General features: G+C 43.6%; 1 protein-coding gene across 2 annotated transcripts in view; it reads left to right on the top strand.

Moving 5' to 3' along the window:
* Nucleotides 1-18531, top strand: part of Fkbp9 (FKBP prolyl isomerase 9) — a 52107-nt gene that overhangs the window by 9423 nt on the left and 24153 nt on the right. For both annotated transcript variants that reach the window (XM_040739385.1, XM_005087413.4), the window contains 5 exons: nt 6051-6196; nt 7232-7421; nt 8407-8552; nt 10712-10901; nt 14809-14954. In XM_040739385.1, the coding sequence (XP_040595319.1) occupies nt 6051-6196; nt 7232-7421; nt 8407-8552; nt 10712-10901; nt 14809-14954 (818 nt within the window). The remainder of the gene's footprint in view (nt 1-6050; nt 6197-7231; nt 7422-8406; nt 8553-10711; nt 10902-14808; nt 14955-18531) is intronic.

Here is an 18531-nt window from a genome sequence, read left to right as displayed (position 1 = left end):
GGGGACTGAACACAAGTCTTTGTGCATGCTAGACTAGCACTCTGCTGTTGAGCCTTAGCTAGATTCCCGCCCCCCCTTTCTTAAATGTTAACTTCATTTTGCAATATTAGTCACTTATAGAAAACACCACAAATCCCCTGGAGTCAGAGATAACTTTCTAGAACCATCCAGCATGTTTTCTTTTTTTAATATAGTGGGAGAGAGTTCCATAACACTTTATCTATGGAACCTAAAATTGTTTTATGTATGATGTCTCACAAAGGATAACTCAGCATCCTCACATGCTTCTCTATTCTAAGTGGCTTACTAAATTCTGGGTCTTACTAAAAGACAGAAATCTAAATCTTGCCTAAAATACCTTATAATGTTTTAAAAAATACAGAATATTTCCCCTCAAAATCCAGTTTCTTTTTCCTTGTTTCTTTGTGCAAAATTTTATTCTGATATGTTTTGATCATATGCACCCCCACAACCCTTCCCAGATCCACCCCTCCTCCTTCCCCTCTCAACTTTGTGTCTTTCTGATACTTTTTCTCCATCAAGACAAATTTGTGCTGCCCAAAGGTTCTTGGATGTGTGGGCTTCCCCTAGGAATGGTAGACATACCAGGGGCTGCACTCTTAGAGGGAACTAACTGACCGATCTTCTCCTGCAGCTAAGAATTGCAAGTAGCCTTCAGCTGGAGGTGAAACTTCGTTACTCTCCATGTTGGGATTCGGCTTGCACAGGTCTTGTCCTAGCTAGATGTCTTGGAGAGAGTCCCTGGGAGGTACTACAGATCCCATGATCCTTTAGAGGCAGGTAGCAGTGTCTGGGGCACTTAACCTTCCTTCTCTCCAGTTTAGATGCCTTCTACTTCATTTTCTTGCTGAATTGCTCTCACCAGTTTTTCCAGCACTTGTTGAACTGGGAAAAGCAGGCATCGTTATCTTGTTTATGAGCACATGGAGAAAGCATCCGGTCTTTTCACTGTTGAGTGTAATGTCAGCTGTGCACAGCCTCCTCATTAACTGCCTGGTTGGGTGAGCCACCTATTTCCCGTCGAACCCCAGTCGGGACATCTGTTAAAAGGTGTGAAAGAGCTGGACAGTGGGACAGGCTGCAGAAGCGCTTATTCTAGCGTTGCAAAAGTGATTTTCATGGCTGGTCCTGGGCTTGATGCTTCCCTCGCATGAGTTTGTGCCAGGCACACTGATGAGCATAAAGCTAGAACAACTTCAGCTTTTCCAGATGGCCAGCCCTTTGAGCAATAGATAGCATTGGTTTTGCATTGTTAGAGCCTTACGTGTCTGGGTGTGTACGTAGCACATTTTTGCATTGTTGCTCACAGCACTGTGTGACCGTCAAAGGAAGGAATTAACACTATGAGGCTGGCCATCAAAGGATTTAACAATACCGTGAGGCTGCAGAGCCTCCAGAGGCCTGTGCCAGCCAGGAGCTGAGTTAAACACTACCTGTGTTGTGTGAAGATTAGGGAGGATTCTAGGACTAGGACTAGGAGGGTTCAGGCTCTTTGTGAAGAGCTCACTTGTAGCTACTAATATGTGAAAGATGCTCTGTCAATAGTAGTTACTATTGAAAATGTGCATTAAATTATGCTGAGTGAGGTCAACTAGACCTGGTTGAAAGAGAAGCAACGCATGCCCTCTCTTCTTTGTGGACACTAGCTCTGGATCTTTAGATTTGAGCATGTAATCGGAAGTATCTGAAGAGCCCACAAGAAAGGGACTGCAGCAGGATGGAGAAGGAGTCTAGAGAGGGGCATAGTAGGAGAGGAATGCTATAAAGGAGTAATGGGAAAATTGTGCACAGGGAATTTAACTGTGGATGCAGGGGGAGAGTGAAGAAGCAGAGATAAATCATACTAAGGGTATTTGAAAAAGCCATAGGGTAACGTGTTACTATATAAGCGTGCTTAAAAATATATGTACGTGGGGCTGGAGAGATGGCTCAGAGGTTAAGAGCACTGGTTGCACTTCCAAAGGTCCTGAGTTCGATTCCCAGCAACCACATGGTGGCTCACAACCATCTATAATGAGATCTGTGCAGGCATACATGCCAGCATGACACTGTATACACAAAATAAATAAATAAATCTTTACAAAACACATGTATGTATGTATGTGTATGCATGCTACCCTCAAGAGTCATGCATTGAGCACAAATCCCAGTGACAGGATGGGAAACCTCCATCAAGATGTATGTCAGAGGAATGCAAGACACTCCTAAAACAACATGGGCTGTTGCCATTTTCCTTCCAGAATTTGAAGGTAAGACCCTATTGCTGAAGATGCTATATACTTCAGACACAGGACCATGGAGGAATAGAGCTGCAACTGACCTAGAAGGAAGATGCTGTGCAAGCTGCCAAGGGAGGGAAGCAATTAGTAGTTCTAACCAGTTGTAAAGGTTGCAAACAGTGTTACCAGCTCGGAAAGATGCAGTGCAATAGTGGCACTTTTATCTTGGGTGTTACCAACAGTTGTCTCTAATTGGACTTAAGGCCTGCTCAACAGGAGGGAATCTTGTCTGGTACTGTAAATCTAGTCAACTACCCATGGCTGGAGAGGCCATAGACCTGAGAGAAGAACCTATTATCACAGTTTTCTTAAACCAATAGAATTTCTAACTGCATTCTAAATGATTATCTTTACACCCACAGATAACTGTAGCCCTCATGCCTCACCAAAGAAGCTTCTCTCTGCAATAGGTAGAGATGATTCTAGAGTCCCTCAACTGACCAAAGTGCAGAGAATAAGAGACTGTGGGGTCCTAACCTGTACTGATACACCTGTCATGTAGTCCCTACACCTAAGCTCAGGGGAAAGCATGAAGAAGGATTATAAGAGCCAGAGGCCCAGGCTGTTAAGTGATGTCCCTTAGGTATGACAGGGAAAGCACATCCATGAAATAGCAGCAATGTGGTTGCCGGAACAGATCTAGCATAATGACAATACCAGCACAGACGCCAGTGTTGATGGGGGGCGTTCTACATGGTTTCAGCCCTAGATGAAGAGCTTCAAGTGGTCATTGTCTATGAAGAGAATCATTTTCTTCAGTGAGTGAACTCCCTCATGGATGTCCAATCCCAAGTGATCAGCCTTGGGACTGGATAACCTGTGTTCATATAAGAAATGCTAGATATATACACATGCATATATATGTATATATACTATGTATGTATGTAAACGCACACAATTATACAGGGGTGTTGGGGTGAGGTACAGTCATCCAGGGAATCTGCAGAGTTTATTCCCTGGGTCAGCCAGAGCATTGGACCTCTGGGAAAGGTAGAAAACTGAGTCATGAAAAGGAGGAACCGTTTAGCAGATGCCAAGAAAGTAATACATGGGAGTCAGAGGGCTGCCGAAGTGGAGAGCTTGGCTTGAGCCCAGATAGTAAAAGTGATAGGTGGAGATTCAGTGCTGCGAGTGCAGAGAAAAAATTGTGAGCTACAGAGAGAGGCAGAAAGAACAAAAGAACAAACTTCATTAGAACCAGCAGCTCCCACTGAGATGGTTGAAGGGGCCCCAGAGGCGAGAGGCCACTCAGGGCCTCAGGCTCCCCAGCAGCCTCCCTTCTGCACCCCTTCTCCTTCTCCCTGAGTGGTCTGGCTGGGATCCTAACCTGAGTAGACTTTTCCTTCTCTGGCCTTCAAATCCCCTGGAGCAGGAAGCAGGCCCTCTTAAAGGGTCCCACGCCCAGTTTCTCATGAGCTTCTGTTCCCCTGGCCCTCCTTCAGTATGTGTGTACACGGAATAATGATAACTAAACAAGGGAGCATGAATTTGGAAGGCAGGACATGGGAGGGATGTGAGTGGGAGGGGAGGGGGGGAGGGAAGTAGATACGTGCTCATTTATGAAGTTCTCGAAATAAAATAGGGCCAGAGAGATGGCTCCGTGTTAAAAGCACTCTTCTGGAGGACCAGGTTTAATTCCCAATACCCATGTGGTGGCTTACACCGGTCCATAACTCCAGTTCCAGGGTATCTGAGCTGGGCACCAGGCATGCATGTGGTGTACAGACATACATGCTGGCAAACACTCATACACGTAAAATAAATTAAATTAAAAAAACTAAAGACTAGTAAATAAAATAAAACAAAGCCCCAAAGCACTCTCAATTTATTTTGTAATTTCTTTATATTCCATGTAGTTTTCAGTGGAATGGTGTGTGATCTGTTGGCTATGCCTACAATATTCTTCTATCACAAATTATTCTTTGAGTATTTTAGTTTAGTTTAATGGACTTTTAAATAGGAGTCAATGCTAAATGTGTAAATTTCTCAGAAAAAGAACTAGCATCGTTCTACAGGATGTGTGTAGTTAAAAAATTGCATTAACCCTGGGAACTGTTCACATTGTGCCCATGAGGAATGCATTTCTAAAGCCACCCCCTGCTTGAGCATCCTTGCTGCTCCCACATATGCTATGTCTGGGGAGTCTTGGAAGTTTTGCTTTAGGGTTTGTTAGCATAGTCTCAAAGATGGCCCTGAGGATGGTTCAGTGATACTGCCATGCTCAAACAGGAGGTGGCAATTGTGCCAGCGTGGAGGTACAAGGTTGACGTGTGTAGAAGCCGCGCACACTCCTTTGTGTTCCGGTGTGGCATCTGCTTGAAATCCTGCTTCCTGTTCACTGACCATGAAGAAAGGAAGGCAATGAAAATGGGGTGTAAGACTAGGAGGAGATGGTGAAGAGGGCAGGTCTGAGGAAGATGACCCCACTGCTTGATCAAACTGTTCATTAGGGGAAAATGAGGGAAAGGCAGGGGTTTCAAAAGGAGGGTTAGCACAGCCTCATGAGGTCAATGCTATTACTTAGGGATTGTATTTTCCTCCCTTTTCTGGATCTTAAAAAAATGGATCTTTCCATATTGTCTATATATGAGTAAATGAAAAATGGTATGGTTTTACAGGTAGCTCTGTTATCTATAGTGTGTGTGTGTGTGTGTGTTCACATGTATGCATGAATGCATGCTTATCATAGCACACATGTAGAGGTCACAGGATGTTTTGTTGGTCTTCTCCATCCTTCCATCCACCATGTAAGTCCTGGGGACCCAGGTTTTGTCAGACTTGGCATCAGCTGCCTTTATCAATGAACCACCCCTTGACTCTACACCTGTCCTCTAGTGTAAGTGAGTAGGAATCTGAAAGATGGCCACAGAACAGTTCCTGGTACATCTGACTCAAATGCAGCCAGGGCCATACCCTTGACTTGTTTCCACAGTTTATTGTTGTAGACCAAGATCCATAGCAAGTTTCCTTTTGCTTATTTGTCTCCATTTTTCACTCATTGCCCTATAACCCTGTTTCTTTTCCTTGTTCTGCAGGACCGGGGACTAAATGCGGGCCTTGCAATGCTAGGCAACTATTCCACCCCTGAGCACTATCCCCAGACCTCCTTTGCTTTAAATTTTGAGGCAGTCTCACAAGGTTGCCCGGCTGGCCTAGAACTTGTGATCCTTTTTCCTCAGCCTCCTTTCAACATGATAGTCCATATGGGTGGTGAAGCCCATATGTGTAGTCTTCTTTTTCTTCTTCTTTTTCAAATACAATGTCTGAAACTATGGGCCTCTGCCATTTTCTAAAGTGCTTTTAGAGAAGTCCTTGTTTTGAACTTCTCTCTCCTTATCTGAACTTATCTCCTCGGAGATAAAAGTGTTGCCGATTCCACATGAAAAACCAAGGGTGTACATCCAAGCCGTGATTTGTTATGTATTGTCTGACCTGTCAGCATCCCCTGCCTACTGCGTGTGCCTCAGTGTACTTAGTACATCAGAGGACAGCTTTTAGGACTTGGTTTTTTGCTTCCACCGTGGGTTCGGGGGATCAAGCTCAGGTTGTCAGGCAACCATTTCTAAGTGGATCTGTTGGCAATATTCAAGCTAATATAAAAGCTTCAACTCGGCAGATACTGTTCAGTGAGGGCATTTCCTGGGTCAATGACTCTTTGCTAGGCCTTTTCCGTTGCTGTGACCTTCATGAAGCTGCTTTCTCTTTGGGAATAACTATGCTTTTCTCTCTCCCCCCCTTCTGGATCTTCAGCTATGACAGAGACTCTACCTTCAATGTGTTCGTGGGAAAAGGCCAGCTGATCGCTGGGATGGACCAGGCTCTGGTTGGGATGTGTGTGAACGAGAGGCGTTTCGTGACGATTCCCCCAAACCTCGCCTATGGCAGTGAAGGAGTGTGTAAGTCTTCACTCTAGTTATACACACCTCTGCAGCCTCTGCAGCCAACATGGCTGGAGAATTTGGGATTTTTAACAGCGGAAAAAGGAAGGCCAAACACACACAGCTAGCATTTCCATTGGTTTCTCTCTTAGGCATAGAAGAAAGTGCCAACACAGGACTGTTTAATGAACCTTTGATGAGAGGAGCCTCTCTCTCTCTCTCTCTCTCTGTCTCTCTGTCTCTCTCTCTCTAATTTTGTTTGGAGGAAGGATGTAGGAAGAATGGGCCTTTTGGAACTGCACATCAGTGATGGGTTTGAATTTTTTTATTTAAAGATTTATTTATTTCTTATGTATACAGTGTTCTGCCTACATGTAAGCCTGCATTCCAGAAGAGCGCCCCAGATCTCGTTACAGATGGTTGTGAGCCACCAGGTGGTTGCTGGGAATTGAACTCAGAACATCTGGAAGAACAGCCCGTGGTCTTAACCGCTGAGCCATCTCTCCAGCCCCTGGGTCTGAATTCTTTTGACTGCTGTTACACTGATAGTTGCTGTCATGACTTCTGTTACACTGATGGTAGTTGTCACTTGACTTTCCTTGTGGGATGTGAAGACGTTGATTTAACCCACTTAGGTCATTGATAGCAAACCAAAGATCCCACCTAAATCCAGGCAGGTGAACCAGTGAGTTTACTGGAGTAACTTGGGGAAGCTTGCCTGAGGGGCTACTAGTGATTCCGCAGCAGCTGGATCGGTCAAAAGCCCTCTGCAGCATAAAATCTGCGTCTCCCGAGCTCCCTGTAATACTTTAGTGGCAGCTCTTTGGGCACAGATCCTCTCCCTAGCCACGGTTTAAACTTTTACAACTTTGGGGAGAGACCTAGTAAATCTTGTAACTTTTCATTAGCTTCCCCTGTCTGCTGTGCCTCCTGTCTCCCTCCTGGAGGGAAGGACTCAACATGGAGGAAACAGCTATTAACAGTGGCTTTCTAGGGATCTCTGTATGGCCAGCAGATGGCAGACTTTCAGCGTGCATCCACTTTGACTTCCAGCTGGTGTGATCCCTCCAAACTCGGTACTTCATTTTGATGTCCTCCTGATGGATATTTGGAATTCTGAAGACCAGGTTCAGATTGAGACGTATTTCAAGCCCCCGAGTTGTCCTCGGACTATCCAGGTATCTGATTTTGTGAGGTACCATTACAACGGAACGTTCTTGGACGGGACGCTGTTTGATTCCAGGTAAGTCCCACTGTTGGTGGCAGTGTGTGAAATGCTGTTTGGTTCCTTCTGTCGTGTCTTCTTTCTGTGCTCATTTGGAAACCAGGAAAAGGTACCTTACCAAACCATGCCTAGTACCAAATCCTACCCCATACAGTTTTGGTTAGTGTTTGATTCTCTGAGGTGCCAGTCAAAATATAACACCTTGGAAGAAATTAAGAAATTAAAACCGGGCGTTGGTCACGCACGCCTTTAATCCCAGTGCTCGGGAGGCAGAGGCAGGCGGATCTCTGTGAGTTCGAGGCCAGCCTGGTCTACAAGAGCTAGTTCCAGGACAGCCTCCAAAGCAATACAGAGAAAGCCTGTCTTGAAAAACAAAAACAAACAAACAAACAAACAAAAAAGAAATTAAAAACAATCTTGATTTCATTTAAACCATATCTCAAGATCTCCATTTAAGTGGAGAGTCACATTTCCACGGAAGTTCATGTGTGCTTGACTCATTCATGTAGTTTGCCCATGAAAAGGGAAGGGGGGGCTAGAGAGGTGGCTCAGAGGTTTTAACTGGTCTTCTGGAGGTCCTGAGTTCAATTCCCAGCAACCACATGTTGGCTCACAGTCAGCTGTATTGAGATCTGGTGCTGTCTTCTGGCCTGCAGGGATACGTACAGGCATACCACTGTATACATAATAAATAAATGGGGGGAAGGGGCAGGAACTATAGAGAAGTATAAGGCTAGGATGAAAACTGGGCCACTCTCTGAGGCTTTCTGTAATGACAGAATGTTCAGTGAGGGGGAGAGCTGTTGACTGGTGGTCTACATATGAACTTTTCATTTCCCCTAATATCAGGGAGCAAAAATGGGATATATGCTTGTCACTAGGAATTAGTGTGGACTCTTTGTGTACTTGAGGTTTGAGAAACAAAACTTCCAAGGGATGAATTAGAAATAGTATGCAATTTGCCTCCTTCTTCTTTTTCTCTCTCTCTGTCTTTTTTTTAAAGCCACAATCGCATGAAAACCTATGACACGTACGTGGGAATTGGATGGCTGATCCCTGGAATGGACAAAGGGCTGCTGGGCATGTGTGTGGGGGAGAAGCGTATCATCACCATCCCTCCTTTTCTGGCCTATGGAGAAGAGGGAGATGGTAAGTCTTCTGTCTCAGAGCCTCCTTCATTCATCTTTATATGTTTATCTTTATTTTTGAGTGTGTGTGTGTGTGTGTTCCTCTTGTCTGTGTGTGCACCACATGAGTGCACTGCCCTCAGAGGCCAGAAGAGGGTGTCAGATCCCCTGGAGCTGCAGAGACAAGCTGTTGTGAGCTGCCTGATGTGGGTGCGGGAAACTGAACCTGGATCCTCTGCAGGAGCAGTCAGTGCTCTTAACCACTGGGCCATCTCTGAGCCATCCCTCCATTTTCATTGTCCTTACTTTTGTTTGGAGATCTCAGTTCACCTGTGTCCTATGAAATACAGTGTCCCAAGTGCTGGCAAAGTATTTTGAATATCATCTAAATAACAAAACAAGACTTCCAGCCTAATATAACAATTGTATTTATTCATTTACAGTAGATGACTAGTGCCTATATACTTAAAATAACAATTTAAGGATGCTGTATTACTATGCTCAGCTGTCCAAGTATACTTTAAATGTTTGATTTTTGTCATTTATAAATTATATCTCAGGAAAGCTGCAAAAATATCGAGTGAGTATCCGTTAGTGCAGGAACGTTTAAACCCCGGAGTTGACTTTAATGGTTTCCTTTTGGGACTGCAGCAGTAGCAGACCACTCTCTTTGAACATGCAGGCTTGGGCCTGATCTGTAACAGCACAAGGAAAATGAGACAAAAGAAACTTCTTTTTAAAATGCTTTTTCATACAACACATTTTGATCATATCCTTTCCCTCCCCCGACTCCTCTCAAATCCACCCCACCCCACCTTCTTACTCACCCACCTTCATGCACCCCCTCTCTCAAAAGAGAAAAAACAAATGAACTAAAATAAATAAAACCAGTAAGATAAAAAAATACCAAAACAAACAGTGAGCAAAAACATATAGTCCATTTCGTGCTGGCCAAGGGCCCCTGGGCGTAGGGCCTGCTCTGGAATATGTTTGATAATGCCACTGACACCTCATTTGAGAAAACTGGCTTTCCCCTCCTCAGTAGGTATCAATTGCAAATAGCTTCTTGGTTAGGGGTGGACTTGGTGTTCCCTTCCCCTAATCAGGGCTGGGATTCGATCTGGTTTGAACCTGTGCAGGTCCTGTGCATGGTATCACAGTCTGAGTTCATATGTGCATCAGTCCTGTTGTGTCTGGAAGACACTCATGAAACTTCCTTTTGCTCTCTTTACCCCAATGCATAAAATATGTGGTTTGTTAACCTTCTAAGTCTTCCCACTCCTGGAGGGAATGTTTCAGTTCCAGGGGAAAACTGCTGTACAGCAGACATAAATAGTTGTCATTATGTATAGTTTAGAGAATAATGAAAAAATAGAAGCATATGTGTCCAGTACAGAAAGGTCTACTGTAGTGTAGGCTGACCTTCGAATTCATTATGTAGCTGAGGACAGCCTTGTAGTCTCATCATCTTCCACCTCCCCAGTGCTGGGCTTACACTCGCATGCCGCCATGTCTGGAGTTACAGGCGTAACTTTTTGTCTTCAGTGTTTTTGCTCTGAGGTTGGTTGAATCCGTGAACGCAGAACCCATGAATACACAGGGCAGACTATGTCCAGTACACCCTGTCTTAGAAACATCCAAGAGAAACAGCACCATGCAGAAAAGATGTAAAAACTGTTTTTGGATTATGTGTATCATTTTCCCCTTGTTGTCTAATTTCTGTTTATCTTTATTTTGTTTTGGGTAAAGAACTTTACATTTAAAAAAGTGGCTCTTGCTTTTAAAGAACAAGACCGTATAGTATTTTCCAGAGCAGAGTCACACGTTTGGAATTTGTGCCTTTGAATGTTTACAGTGCATCTGTGCAGACAGGACTCAAAGGAGTGGGTTCATACTGCCCCCAGAGAGCTGCTCACTGCAGCCTGAGGATCTGGAGTGTGGTCCTGGTGGTGGTATGCGGCTACTGTCAGCTTGCTCTCCCTGAGTCAGTCAGGCACTATGCTGTGCCCACTAGCCCACGGTGAAACACCAAGGTGAGACACTGTAGCTACACAACACTGAGAACTGAGCATTTGTTTCCTTGGCTTGAAAGCTTCAAGGAATGAGGACTAGCAACACAGAGGGCATGAGTGGTGGTTAAATGTTGTTTCTGGAATGAATTACTCTTCCACTCCACTCTAGGGAAGGACATTCCTGGGCAGGCATCCCTAGTCTTTGATGTTGCGTTGTTGGACCTCCATAACCCCAAGGATAGCATTGCCATCGAGAACAAGGTAGTCCCTGAGAACTGTGAGCGGAGGAGTCAGAGTGGGGACTTCCTTCGGTATCATTACAACGGCACGCTTCTGGATGGCACCCTCTTTGATTCCAGGTAAGGAAACTACTTTTCACTCACCAGAACGTCTAAGTAAAGTGTAACTGACCATGGTTGACCGTGGTCTAAACATACCATCAGTGCCGTTTTCAGATTCTGAGTTCCTTCCTGGACCGTTGAAAGAAAATGGGAGGGACTTTGCGCTAGACACCTGTTATATTCCTTCCCACTCCGAACCCCACTGTAGACAGGATGTGGAGTGGTTGGAAGTGAGGTCTCAGAGATACAGTGGACCAAAAACCCCCAACTCTCTGTGGTGCCCTAGCTTCCCAACACTGGGTAGTGTTGGAGTTCTCTTAACATCAGCTTCAGTTTCTTCCTTATTTCTACACCTTCTCCGAGATGGGTCTCCAAGTTGAGGCATTGAAAGATGCTGTGTAAATGTTAAAGGACAGCCAGCTGGAGGAGGCTGCTGGATGCCTCTAGTTCCCTCCTGAGGGGATGCTCCAGAGGGCAAATACTCTGTCACTTCATCAGTGATTACACAGGTGGCTTCAATGCACAGTGCATGAGGCAAGCTGTGGCATGTCTTGTTCATTCAGGTGGCAGCTTAGTTTGGAAACCATTCCTGTAGCTTCCTATAAACAAGTGGTGACGGAACCTCCCTGTCTCTGAGGTAATAGACTTCTAATTTGTTTACGAGTCAAAAGAATCAACACGTCAAAGGAGGACTTTTCTGTGGTGGTCTTTCTAGTGGGAAAACTCATCCTTCTTATTATTAAGATCTCTTCTGTACTTTTTTTTTTTTTTTTTTTTTTTTTTTTTGGTTTTTACGAGACAGGGTTTCTCTGTATTGTTTTGGAGGCTGTCGGTCCAGCCCGGCCTCGAACTCACAGAGATCTGCCTGCCTCTGCCTCCCGAGTGCTGGGATTAAGGGCGTGCGCCACCAATGTCCGACTCTTCTGTACTTTTTATGAAAATTTTCATATGAAAAATAGTAGTCACATGGTTGGAAGTAAAACTAAGTAATAAATTAAGATATTCAATATACGTGTCCATTTGCCTCACTTGTTCTATTCTTTAGAGTTAGCAATTTTAATTAAGATGTATTTATTTTATGTATGTGAGTGCTTTGCCTGCATTTTTATGTATCTGGTGCCCACAGAGGTCAGAAGAAGTCGTTGGCTCTCTTGGAACTAGAGTTACAGATGGTTGTGAGCCACCATGTGGGTGCATGGTCCTCTGCAAGAGGAACCAGTACTCTTAACTGCTGAGCCATCTCTCTAGCCCCAATTTAAAAATCACATGTATGTAAGTGACTCTCTTACTCTTCCTTTTCCTCCCCTGGTCCTCTCTCTTCTCCCCTCTCTTCATTTCTCTTTTCATTCTTTTGAAAGTTTGTAATTTGGGAATGAACCCCAGGACTTCATACTGAACTAAAACTCAAGTCTTTTATTTTTATTTTTTGAAGTGGGCTATTCCTCTGTAGCACACACTGGTCTCGAAGTCCTGAATTCAAGGTGGTCCTGTAGAGTGGTATGTACCTGTACTCCCCAGCTACTTGGGATGTTGAGGCAGAAGGATTACTTTAGCTCAGATGTTGGAGGCTAACCAGGGCAACTTAGGGATTGCCTTGTTGAAGGAAGGGAGAGAGGAAAAGAAGGAAGTAGACAAATTATTTTCTGGGCATACTAGATTTCTTCCCACATGACAGAACTATTGCTTCTGCAGGTTTTGAGTAGTTTTCCATTTGAGTACAGTGGGATATTGCTTGCCCTACCCAACATAATGTATTTTGCCCTAAATTTATGATTTTACTGCCCTTGGACACTTTTCAGAGTTTTCATTATTTTTGTACCTAACACTTCAAGTATGTTTCCAAGAAGAATCTTTGGTTCAAAGCTTATATGTGTGTGTGTGTATTTAATTTTAATATGTTCTGTTTTTTGGTTTTTGAGGCCATCCTGGAAATAGTTCTTGTAGACCAGGCTGGTCTCGAACTTACAGAGATCTGCCTGCTTCTGCCTCTTGAGTGCTGGGATTAAAGGCGTGCACCATCACTGCCTGGCCTTATATATATTTTTGTAGCTTTTGATATATACCCTCTGGGTATCATTTAGAATTAAGAGCCAGGTTTGGTTGCTTATGTTTTCAACCCTAGCACTTGGAAGACTGAGGCAGGAGGATTGTCTCAAGTTTTGATGCTAGCCTGGTCTCAAAACAAAACAAAACAAATTAAACTCTGTTAACTTTCAAGAGAATAATCATCCCTATGGTTTTAATATGAAGTTCTTTGGTTATTGTTTCCAAATATTTATTTAGATATCTTTTACTAGTGTTTTTGCTTAGCTTTATATTGATGGTATTTAATTTGTCATTTTCTTACTGATTCGAAGAAATTGACCTTTTTTATGGTTGATATTGTTAAAAGCATTTTCCTCTGTTTATAATTTATTTTTTGTTCTATATATTTACTATTTTGACTATGATATGGCATGAGAGAGTTCTCTGGCTTCGCCTAATTGGCATTCTATTTCTGGGTACCTTTCCCCTAGAGTTGAGAAAATTTCTGCTATGATTTTATTGAAAATGTTTTTTTTTTCCTTGAACATGAAATGCTTCTCCTTTTCCTGTGCCTAGATTTGGAATTTAAATTATGTCCCATAGATCTTGAATATTCTATTTATAATACTTAATCTGTTACTTAATCTGTCTTTGATATGTTGTCTGACTATTACAATTCCTCCACCTTGTCTTCAAACTTCGATATTCTGCCTTCCTGTTGATCCAGTCTGCTGGTGAGTCTCTCCAACTTATACGGCATCCTGAAATTCTCATTTCTAGTATTTCAGTTTTGATTTTTTTCAGTACTTTTAAAAATCACATGTGTGTGTGTGTGTTTGCATGCATATTATGTACATGCGAGTGCAGGTATCTGCAAGGCTGCATTCCCACAGAGCTGGAGCTATTGGAAGGTTTGGGCCACTGCTCTGGGTGGTGGGAACTGAACTCGGGTTTTCTCTCATCTCTTGTCTCCTCCGTGTTTCTTTTTATTAAACCCCACTTTTATATGCTGTATTGACTTCCTTACTTCATCCATTTATTTCTGTTCTCTCTTATTTCATGAGTTTGTGTTCTGTTTGATTTCCTTGAATATACTTTACTTATAATTATCCTTTTGAATTCTTTGCTTTCATTTAACTCATTTTCCACATGGGCCATCCCGTGGAACTGGTATGTCTTGATGGAGTCAGGCTGCATTTGTTCTATACAGTCCTTATGTTTTTACACCGGGGCTTGTGCATCTTTAGGTTTTGTTTTGTTTTTGTTCTTTTCACCTTCACCCTTATTTTTTTCACCGGAAGTGTCTGCAATGCTCAAGAGGGACTTCATTAACTTGAGGTGTCACCTTTGTCTGCTAGAATGGTGTTAAGGGTACCAGGCTCAGTCCCCAGGACTGCTAGAGAGTGGAATACTATCTCCCAAAACAATTACCGTCAACAGGAAGGCCCACTATGAAATTACATGATAAGCAAAACACAGTTATTGTTTAAACGTTAGTTATTTTAAGAGTGGGAAACATTGGTAGTACTTCGCATGCTCTGCTGTGGGCGTGAGTGGAAAGGGAAAAAGCAGTGGAGATGATAAAAAGACAGAGGAGAGAAGTGTAAATACCAGGGGCAAAGGGGACTGGGAAGGAGTGAGGCAACTCCCCTCAGCTCCATTGTGTGTGGCTGCTTCTCACACTCCCATTCTTTATATAATGTGACCACACACATAGAAGTATAATATGTTGTTTCTGCAGATGCTCACATGCTCCCCATTCCAGGGGAGCGTGTTCTTGGGCTGTGTCCTCAGATTCTCTGGTGTCTAGGTGCCTGTGGCATCAGGATTCTGAGTAATTCCCACAGCTGCTGTGGGTGTCCCTTATGAATGACCTCATCTTTTCCTTCTTCTTTCTTAGCTACTCACGGAACCACACCTTTGACACGTACATTGGGCAGGGCTACGTGATTCCTGGGATGGATGAAGGCTTACTTGGTGTTTGCATTGGAGAGAGGCGGAGGATTGTGGTCCCTCCTCACCTGGGCTATGGAGAAGAGGGAAGAGGTGTGTATTACCTGCCCTCCTCACTAACTGGCCGCTTCCACCTTGCTCAGATCGGCACTTGTAGAGACAAAACAAGGAAGCCAGATGCAGCGTAAGACTCCGTCCCACTGATGCCTACATCTGTTTGGTTGCAACTGCGTCCCCTACCCATTTTCCTTCTCTTTCAGAAAAATTTAAAGTCTACACCAGTGTTGAAAGGATTGCACAGTGAATTTGTTTCACCAGTTGTTAACATTTACTACATATATCTATCTATGACTATGTTATTGGATATTTATTTTTATGTTACGTGTATGAGTATTCCACCTGCATGTATGTAAGTGTACTATGTGTATGTTTTGTCTGAGGAGGCCAGGGGAGGACACTGGATCCCCTATAACTGGAGTTAAAGACTGTTATGAGCTGCCATGTCGGTGGTTGGAACTGAACCTGGGTCCTTTGGAAGAGTAGCCAGTGTTCTTAACTGGTGGGCCATCTCTCATGTGCCAACATTTTACTATGTTTTAACTGCCTTTATATTTCTAATTTTAAACTACATGTAACTTCACCTTCACACCCCCACCCCTGTTTTTATTTTACACACTGAGAAATTCTCCCATTTAACTGTACAATTCAGCAACATTAGTAACTTTAGTGAATTGTGTAGCCAGCACCTTAATTCTAGAGACATTTTGTCACCTTAAAAGCAAACTTGCTTTAAAAAGTTGTAGAAATAAGTCGGGCAGTGGTGGCACACACCTTTAATCCCAGCACTAAGGAGGCAGAGGCAGGTGGATCTCAGTGGATACAAGGCTGGCCTGGTCTACGGGGCAGCCAGGATTGTCACACAGAGAAATCCTGTCTCGGGAAACAAATAAACAAACAAATTGTAGAAATAGCTAAGTATGGTGGCACAGGACGGCAGTTCCAACACTCTGGAGGTAGAAGCAGGAGACTCAGGAATTCATAGTCATTCTTGGCTAGCCTGAGCTAAGTGGAACCTTGTTTCAAAAACAAAAACAAACAAAAATCAAAATAAAAAAATCAGATAAAACAGATACAAGTAATATATTTTATCTTTAGGATTAAAAAAAAAACCCTCCCTAAATCACATCATAAGAAGTTACTGCTATGGTGATAGGCATATTACATTAAAAACTGTCCATGGGTCTCTCATATTCCTTATTCAAAGGTATCTGCTGGTGTGGTTAAGGACCTTGAAGCAGGGACAGTGTTCTTTGAGGGTCTTTGAGGGAGGCAGGATGTGAGCTGGATGAGAAGCTAACTAAGCTTGGCCGAGACTGAGGAAGTGGCCATAGGCGCTGGTGCAGGTTGCCTTTGGTGTAGGCGTGGGGGGGGAGCAGGACAAGGAAACTCTCTGCTGAAGCCTCCTCCAAAAGGAGCCCACCCCTGCCGGTGCCTCTGACTTCCAGAACTGTGTGTTTGCTCATCCTCTCTCCCTGTCTCTTCCTGTCACCTTCCTTTACCCCCCTCCCTCTCTCTATGTCTCTCTCTCTCTCTCTCTCTCCCTGTCACCTTCCTTTCCCTCCCTCTCTCTCTCTGTCTCTCTGTCTCTGTCTCTCTGTCTCTGTCTGTCTCTGTCTGTCTCTCTGTCTGTCTCTCTGTCTCTCTGTCTCTGTCTCTGTCTCTCTCTCTCTGTCTCTCTGTCTCTGTCTCTGTCTCTGTCTCTGTCTCTGTCTCTCTCTCTCTCTCTCCTTGTCTTAGAGCGCTGGGCATAGAACCTTGTGCATCCTAGGCAAGTGCTTCACTGTTGGCTTCCTCCCCAGCTCAGTTTTTGTGATTTCAAGCCCCCAAACTTAAGGTAACTTGTTATCCCACTAGTAGATATTTCTGTAAGTTAAAAGAAATGTGTGCACTAGGTATGGGGTATGCCTGTACTCATGGCTCTCGGAAGGTGGAGGCAGGAGAATTGAAAGTTCAAGTCCAACCTTGGCTATGTAGGTAGGCCCTCTCTCAAAGACAGAGGAAGAATTAAGAAATACCCATCTATGTTAGTGTGTACTGAAAGAGGTTAAACTCTCATCATTTTGTGTTGTAATTCCTCTCTTCACTCAGTTTGTTGTGAGCAGTTTTATGTGTTAACAGATATCTTTTGGTTTTGCACCTAGCCTTTAACAGCCAAGCTATCTCTTCTGCCGGTCAACAGATACTTTTAATAGCTACATAGTATTTAATATTTGAAATCATGTTTATTTTTGTTTTTGTTACTGTTTTTTCCCCCCCTACCCGCCCCCCCACAGGGTTTCTCTGTATTGCTTTGGAGGCTGTACTGGATCTCCCTCTGTAGACCAGGCTAGCCTTGAACTCACAGAGATCCGCCTGCCTCTGCCTCCCGAGTGCAGGGATTAAAGGCGTGTGCCACCACTGCCCGCTGTTTTCTTTCTTTGTGTTAGTTTTTGCTGACTTGCTTAGACTTTCTTAGGGATAATTGATGCAGTTTTTCATGGATATATATATATACATATATGTGTGTATGTGTGTGTGTGTGTGTGTGTGTGTGTTTTGCTAGAATTCTGTCTGATATCATTGACTGAATATACTCACTTCGTTAAACACTCTTCTGATTTCTATTCACATATAATACTGGTCTTGGACATTTTCTCAGGAGGTTTCCTCACAGAGGATCCAGTCACGCTGATTGGAAACTAGAGGGTACCACTGAGAAGCATTCTTTCCCCTCTGATTCAAACTTCTGATTTTCTGGGCCATAAAGGTTCATGCTTTAAGAAAATGAGCTGGAGCCAGGTTCAGCAATGCATGCTGTAATCTCAGCACTCAGGAGGCAGAGGCTTAGGAGTTACAGGTATTCCTTAGTTTCTTAGTTACTTTGTATTGCTGTGATACAGCTCCATGGTCAAGGCAGCTTGTAGACGCATTTATTTGCAGTTTCAGAGGGTTGGGGTCCATGACAGCATAGAAAGCATGGTGGCTTGGATAGCTAGGAGCTTAGATGTCTAAGTAGGAGGCAGAAAGAGTTAACTAGGAATGGCATGGACTTTTGAAACCTTAAAGCCTGACCCTAGTGACTCACTCCTTCCGTAAGGTCACTCCTTGTTCTTAAAATGTTTCACCCACCAGGGACCAAATATTCAAATCTATCAGCCCCTGGGGTCAGCCGTTCTCATTCAAACCACCACACTTAGCTAATTGTGACTTTGAGGACAGTCTGAGTTACATGAGGCCCTGTTCCAAAAAAACAAAGGACAGAGAGACACAGATACAGAGGGAGAGAGGGAAAAAAAGATGAGTAGGAAGAAGGAAAGAAAAGAAAAAAGATGGGGATGTTCACCCCCGTGGTAAATAAAATAGACAAATAGATAGATAAATAGGTAAAATAAGCCTTGCTTCATGTCCTGTGCACTGTTTTGATGCTTGGTTTTATACTGTGCTAGGTTTTAGTTCTAGTCAACCGTACACAGAAGCAGATATTTTCTGAGCATTCTTATTTCGTCATGACTTGAAGAATAATCCATCCTGTCTTTAAGAAAAGAGCACACTGATGAAAACCATTTGCTTGGAGTATTTTTTTTCCTTTTGGCTCTCCATCAAGTATGAGACTGAGGTCTGCACAGAATTA

Source organism: Mesocricetus auratus, unplaced genomic scaffold (genome assembly GCF_017639785.1).
Source record: "Mesocricetus auratus isolate SY011 unplaced genomic scaffold, BCM_Maur_2.0 Super-Scaffold_100676, whole genome shotgun sequence".
Taxonomy (NCBI): domain Eukaryota; kingdom Metazoa; phylum Chordata; class Mammalia; order Rodentia; family Cricetidae; genus Mesocricetus; species Mesocricetus auratus.
Note: the sequence above shows the minus strand (reverse complement) of the source record. Positions and strands in the feature narration are given on the sequence as shown.